General features: G+C 32.3%; 1 protein-coding gene across 1 annotated transcript; it reads left to right on the top strand.

Moving 5' to 3' along the window:
- The first annotated feature begins 991 nt into the window (after positions 1–991).
- On the top strand, positions 992–2,137 carry LOC140983064 (pentatricopeptide repeat-containing protein At3g56030, mitochondrial-like). Its single transcript, XM_073449961.1, has one exon. It carries the CDS (start codon positions 1,054–1,056, stop codon positions 2,080–2,082), a length of 1,029 nt encoding a protein of 342 aa, XP_073306062.1. The 5' UTR covers positions 992–1,053; the 3' UTR covers positions 2,083–2,137.
- The last annotated feature ends 4,868 nt before the right edge of the window (positions 2,138–7,005 follow it).

Below are 7,005 nucleotides of genomic sequence, written 5' to 3'. Positions count from 1 at the left end.
TATATATATATCCAACACTATATTTTCCGACTCTTCATCTATCTTATTGAGGGAGGGGGTCATGAAATTCTTGATGAATAATCAATCTAGTATTGTTATCGAATAATGGAAGTGTAAGATCAAACATTTATCGTTTTAACAAAAATTATAGCTAACAGTAACATTGTAACTCGAATATTTTAAATCGTACAACTCAAACATCACGTTTCAATGTTAATTTCTACCAAACAGAGGTAATTATTGTAACTCAACAATTTCTCTTCCAATAATTACACGTATTGAAATAAATGAAAATCGAATTCGTAACATTGACTCTGATATCAATGACAAATATCGTCTAGATAGTTATTGCCATTAATTTTTACGAATAAAATATTTTTGGATAGATAAAGACTAGACGAAAGTTGCTCTGCTTATTTAAATTTTATCCACGAAATAAAAAATGAAAAACAAATTATTTTTGGATTGGAAATGATCAATGATTGCTTTGATCGAGATCATAATTTCTTTGCCTTTTCAAAAAACATTAAGAGGTCATAAATTCGATGCTTGTGTTTTCTTTTCCCCTTTGATTAACACAAAAGTTTTATATTTCAAATTGATATAATATATTAGTTCAAATAGAATGCAAAACTTTAGGTCGAGTCACATTATTAAATCTTTTGTATGATTAATAATATTCAGAATTTTATTTTATTAAAGTTGATGATATGATAGTAACCATTCAGGAAGGACAACAATTTTTTCTTCTAATTTTACCCTTATATAAAACTAATGTTACATTTATTTTTAAATTTCAACATACACTTTTATTTTTATTTTTTTAATTTCAACAATTCAAATATGAATTTAGTTTCTCTATAATTTGTCAAATTTCACTTTACTCCATCGATAATGATAAAAAAACTGTACACACATACGTGTGCATAGTAACTAGTTTATATAATTAATCTTGTGAATTCATCAGCCAAACCAATATTGAATCACTAAAATGTAAGCCCAAACCAAATAAACTCGTGGCAGCCCAACCCAATATTGAATTTCAATTGTATAATGACCCGTTGGACACGTTCACAAATTCAAACCCCCATCCGCCCGTCTATGATGCAGCTGCCATTGCGAACTGCAACCTGCATACACGGCAGCGGATGTGATCGGCTGGCTACAAATGGAGTAATTGCGCAGTCAATTTTCAACGCAACAGCGCGTTACTTCAGCGACGATAACCCTAATCAAACTGTATCCCCAAATCCACGATTAACCGCCTATGATAACCTAATCGATGCAGCCGGCCGCCAAAGAGATTTCGCCGCCGTTTGCCATTTACTCACCAAACGTATGAAAGACGGCAAATTTAACACCACCAGAACTTTCAAGTTCTTATCCACCGATGTAGAAGTACTTCCCGAACTCCTGCAGAATCTCGCCTCTCTTGATGATTGGTTCACCAGAAAGCACGCGCATGACGGAGTGGTGGCTCAGCTCGCGCGGATCTTCCGCACGGCCGAGGCGCTGCGGGTGGCGGAAACAATGGTGAGTAAAAACTACGGCGCGACTTCCGTCACGTTTCACCCCATACTCAACGCGCTGACGCGGAGGAAGAAGGTGGAAGCGGGGTGGCGCGTGTTGGAGGTGATGCGAGTTTTAAAAGTGAAGCCGGACATAACGGCTCTTAATTACATCCTGACGGCGTATTGTTGCCAAGGAGACTTAGCGTCAGCCGCTGACGTTCTGGTGAAACTGGAGGAAGAAGGTTTGAATGCGGACGCGAGGACGTACGACGCTCTTGTGCTTGGCGCGTGTAAGGCAAGGAAATTGGAGGTGGCGTTAAGATTGATACGGCGGATGGTGGAGAACGGAAAGCCAGCGATGTATTCCACTCATGGGCACATCATAAAAGAGATGGTGAGATCTGGCTATTTTGCGCAGGCGGCGGATTATGTGAAGACTTTTGCCGGGAAGGTTCGAAGATTGGATGCTGCGAATTTTAAGTTCTTGGCAAGCTGCTTAGTGAAAGTAAAAAGAATTGCTGATGCTGATTCTATTGTAGAAGAGATGAAGAAAAGAGGTTTACCCCGTTAGCAACGGATTGAAGAGTTCTTCTGCTTCCGAATCGATTCGAATTGGGACATGAAAATTTTTTCCCGAACGACTATCAATCAATCCATTGACAAAATCCTCGACGGGATTGTGTGTGAAATGGATTCCTGCTGGACAATGTTTTGATGAATAATATGTTGACAGTAGTGAATGTAAGCCGAGAGTAGAGAACCACTGACTGCGCCTCTTTCTGTGCGATTTACATGTGTATTCATTAATTTGCTGTTCTGCATTGGGGATTTTTATTTTTTAACTTTGATCATTTTTTTTTAATAAAATGATCTCCCGACTGTATTTGAAATACACTTGAGGATGTTATTTAAAAAAAAGTTGATCAAATACATTCGAAGAGGGCATTTTCTAAGAACGAAATTATTTAACTAATTTCTTCTTTTCATAAAGAGGGAAACTTTTGTATGACACTAATGTTGCTGGCTATCATCATTTTGAAGAAAGAATATGGATGTAAAAAGTTGAAATAATTTTATTTAAACTTTTCTAATCCCTCAATCATATTATGATAGCACTTTTAAGATTTTTTTATAATTAATTTAATTTATAATCCAAAAATAATAATAACAATTACAAAAATTAATGGAAGATTAAACTGCAATTTCAAATAATAAAACTTAAAAACTGTATCTTACAAATTCTTAATGTGGGAAACCCAATTTAGTCTCTAAATTTTAACATAATTTTCAATTCGGTCCCTCTTATTTGAATGTTCACAATTTAGTTCCTGCTTTTTCAAAAGATTGTCCAATTTAGTCCTCCAAGCTTAAATATTTTAAAAAATTCACAAATAAATCATGTTTGATAAGTGTTCAGAAATGATCATGAAAATTGTATTAGAGCCTAGGTTGAACAATTCAAACATATTATATTATATTATTATTATTATTATTGTGTTACTTACTTTTCTGATAAAGAAATATTTCTCAAAATTATGGATCCGAACATATCTTCGAGATTTATTATTTTCAAGTTTTATTCCGATAGTTTGGAATATTTACGACAATGAGATCTAACCAATATTATATATCATGAGCAAATATGAACAGATCAGATTACTAAGTTAAATTATGATTCAAAATACTTTATTCTTAGAAGTAGTTTTGGATTTCTCTAAACTATTGGGAGATTTTAGAGAAATCCAAAAGACGATATAAAATTATGGCAACCACCTATACTATGTATCACAAAAAAATTTGAATAAATTTTCGAAAAACAAGAAGAAATTCTTGAAACATTAAAGAAAATTCAAACAAAATCCGAAACCAAGAACAACAATCCAATTTTAGTAAAATGAAAATAGGAGGAATGTTACCATCATCCTTGGTGCATAACCTTTATTACGTCAAAAGAAAAAAACCAAAGTGGTGAAAAAATCTATAACTGATTGAAAAAAAATGATCCATCTTATAAAAATTGTCTCGGGAAATAAATAATATGATGACAACCATATAAATGATTGATCTCATGATCTTCAATACCTTTCAAAAACTTTTGCATATCTCATACTCCTATATCTGAAAGAGAGTACAGTTGGATATGATCAATCCCTAGTTATCCCTATAAACATTTCCCAATAACCACCTAGAGGGTAAATTAGGATCCCATGACACCAACATAGAAGAAAACCACACTGACTTTCAATTCGGAGGTGAACCACAACCATCGGTAATATAGTAGAGAAAAAATAAAATTCCTTTTGCACAAAACATAATATGGAATGACTGTTTTAGAACAAATATATCCTTACGGTGTTATGTTTAATATTGATGTATTGGACTTAAAAAACAAAGAAGATATCATAGATGAACATCGGCTATGAGAATCACATCGCAAAACTTGATCTCATTAAAGAATGATTCATTAAACTTTTAGAGATGAGTCTTATGATATCGGTCAAAATCATTTGGGATATGATTTTGGTAGAAATCAAAGATTCGGTCCTAGACACATAATACCTCAGTGAGATAGTCGGAAGAATGTTCATCTTATTTAAGTCACAATTTATAGGGGTGTATTATTTATATATTCGAGATAGAAAGAAGAAAAAAAATACACTCAAACTCTATATATTTTTGATATTGTTGTTAATAAATTTCAAGAAAATATTCTTGCAAATTATCTAACAAGAGATGGGTAGCGTTTACGTCGATACCATCGTGAAAATGCACAGACAATTGAGAGAACAACTTGAAATATTTCAAAAAGAGTTCAAAAAGCTTGCCCTAACTGCAAAATTGTGGGTAGGCTACAACAACTTGATAAGATCATTACCTCTTATCACATTACAGGTTGTTTATGGGCTTACACTCGATCGTGGTCCATATTGTAAAAGCCTATCATCCAGGTTATTTATATAAAAAAACTGTCTTCTCAAAAGGAAAATTTTCGAGTGTAGGGCTCTATAGATGGATCACTGAATTCAAGTACCTTTAGTACAAGTACTAAGTTAGGATAATCTTCAGATGAGTCGTCCAAGCAAAAATTGAGAATCTGGATCCTTATCTCGAGTCATCATGCCAACCATTTACCTCATTGATTGAAGAGAGAGATATCAACCTTAGACATAAAAAATACAAGATAAAATATAAAGTTGATATTAATGAATTTATAGTTTCTCCATTTCAGGTATATAATCATAACTGAGAGAAATTAAAAATTAGAGCAAGAATTAACTCAACTACAATTAGGGTTGATATAATAAGAAAATATCCAAAGATGTGAACGAAAATCAATGCTCGTCCTAAGGAGGTCAAATCATTGTATTAATTCGAGACTCTTGACTTGGTCTATACCATAGCACTCAGTTTCTCGGAGATATATGCACTATCAAAATGGATCCACGACGATTTTCATGAAAGATAGGAAAATAATGACTATTTGTCCAGATTAGATATTCTGGAGTTATTCTTATTAAGTGCAACACCAAAATCAGAACCAGTTGAGAAAGACTCGCGTGAAACTTTTCATTACATTAATCTAGGGAGGCCAGATATGAATGTAAATAATTTCATCGATGATCCTCCAGTAAATAAAACATTCCTTGTTGATTCACTTACTGAAAATGATATGTCCACCAGAAGAGCATAGATAATATGAGTATATCTCACATAGATGGATTCTATTCAAATTCTATCCGAATTAAGTTAATGGATCTTTTATATTATATAATATGATAGGGAAAACTACATTATTTGCAGAATAAATATTTGAAAATAAATAAATCTTTTGTGGAACAACAAACTATCGGGAGCAAAGAAATTCTCTGAAAATTCTATTATATGGTCACATTGGAAGATGGTCATGATGGATTTTCCTAGACTTCCCAAAACCAAAAAAGCCAACATTCGGAAAGAGTTTTCACCACAGAACTGATTGAAATAATCTTGGACAAATAAATCCAAATGATGAGGGACAACACAAAAAACATTTTCCTAGGATACTCAAAAGCAAGAAATTATATGATAGAAATAAAAAGACGTGATATCAGATACGTGACTCAACCATCACAGAGAGGCATGACCACTAACTATTGGAAACGAGATCACCAACTATAAGATGTTGTTAGCAACAACTTTCAAGCAATGGTGCAAAAGTTATTCACGAGTCTGAAATCCGAACTTCAAATGAGAAAAAATACTTTTATAAATACTAAGACGTAAGAAAGTTGAGAACCTTGATCATCAACTTCGATTTTTTTCAAGTAAATATTATAATATTTTCTTTCATTTTATTTGTATTATAATTAAACAGGTTATCTCATCTTCTATATCAACTTCGATTTTTTTCAAATAAATATTGTAATATTTTCTTTCATTTTATTTGTATTGTAATTAAACAAGTTATCTAATCTTCTATAAGAAACTACTAATATAATAATATTTAGTATGCGTGAATAAAAACATCAGGCTTTTTCCCCTCTAGTGTTATTCTTATTCCAAATTAAATCTATTACCATGCGCTTTGACGTAGGAAACAAAACGTGTTTGTGTTAGATGTTGTTGAAAGAATTTATGATAGAAACTATCGGTTGAGACTGAATAGTTATATCGTGATGAACAATGTCCCAATTCTTAATTATAGTTATTTTTTTTACCATTCATCTCATTAATCATCCATTGCCGTCGCCAACAAGTGTAACGGAGGCCACCATTAACTAGGTCATTTAAGACCAAGTGTGTCACTGGTTAATAAATGACAGGTGTCGATATATACAGATTACAATAACATCAGTTAATAAATGACAGATGTCCATATATACACATACCAAACACGTTGTGGTGCGTGTTATAATACCAATTAATGTGGATAATTTTTTATTTTGAGGTTGTATTTATTTTTGGAGATATGATTGTGTAAGATAACTTATATTGTGATAGTTAAAATAAAAGTAGGTCTCTTGTGAGACGGTCTCACAAATCTTTATTTGTGAGATGAGTCAACTTTACTCATATTCACAATAAAAAGTAATACACTTACCATAAAAAGTAATACTTTTTCATAGATGACACAAATAAGATATCCGTCTCACAAAATACGATCCATGAGACCGTTTCACACAAGTTTTTGCTTACTCAAATTAAGTACTTACAATCAATCATCTACAAATTCAATTATTAACATGCCTTTGAGTTTAAGTAAATATTCATTTTCGCAATTGGATGAATTGGGATTAATAGACCTATACCATTTTAGTAAACCCCAAATAAACGCGATCGACATAATATATTGATGATTGACAAGATAAATTTTAATCTCATTATTGAAAAATGGCATAGAAAAATCCGTAAGAGTAATAGTTTATAATTTATGTATGACCACATACAATTTCCACAAATGGATATTAATTGTAATTTTTCTGAAGAAATCGCAATTGTCGTTAAGCTAATTGTC

The sequence above is a fragment of the Primulina huaijiensis genome, chromosome 8 (assembly GCF_012295235.1).
Source record: "Primulina huaijiensis isolate GDHJ02 chromosome 8, ASM1229523v2, whole genome shotgun sequence".
Classification (NCBI taxonomy): domain Eukaryota; kingdom Viridiplantae; phylum Streptophyta; class Magnoliopsida; order Lamiales; family Gesneriaceae; genus Primulina; species Primulina huaijiensis.
This window is presented reverse-complemented; position numbering and strand designations above follow the sequence as displayed.

What these genes read in the sequence shown, in the direction of transcription:
- LOC140983064 (XM_073449961.1), top strand. Translation starts at nt 1,054, where the DNA reads ATGACCCGTTGGACACGTTCACAAATTCAAACCCCCATCCGCCCGTCT.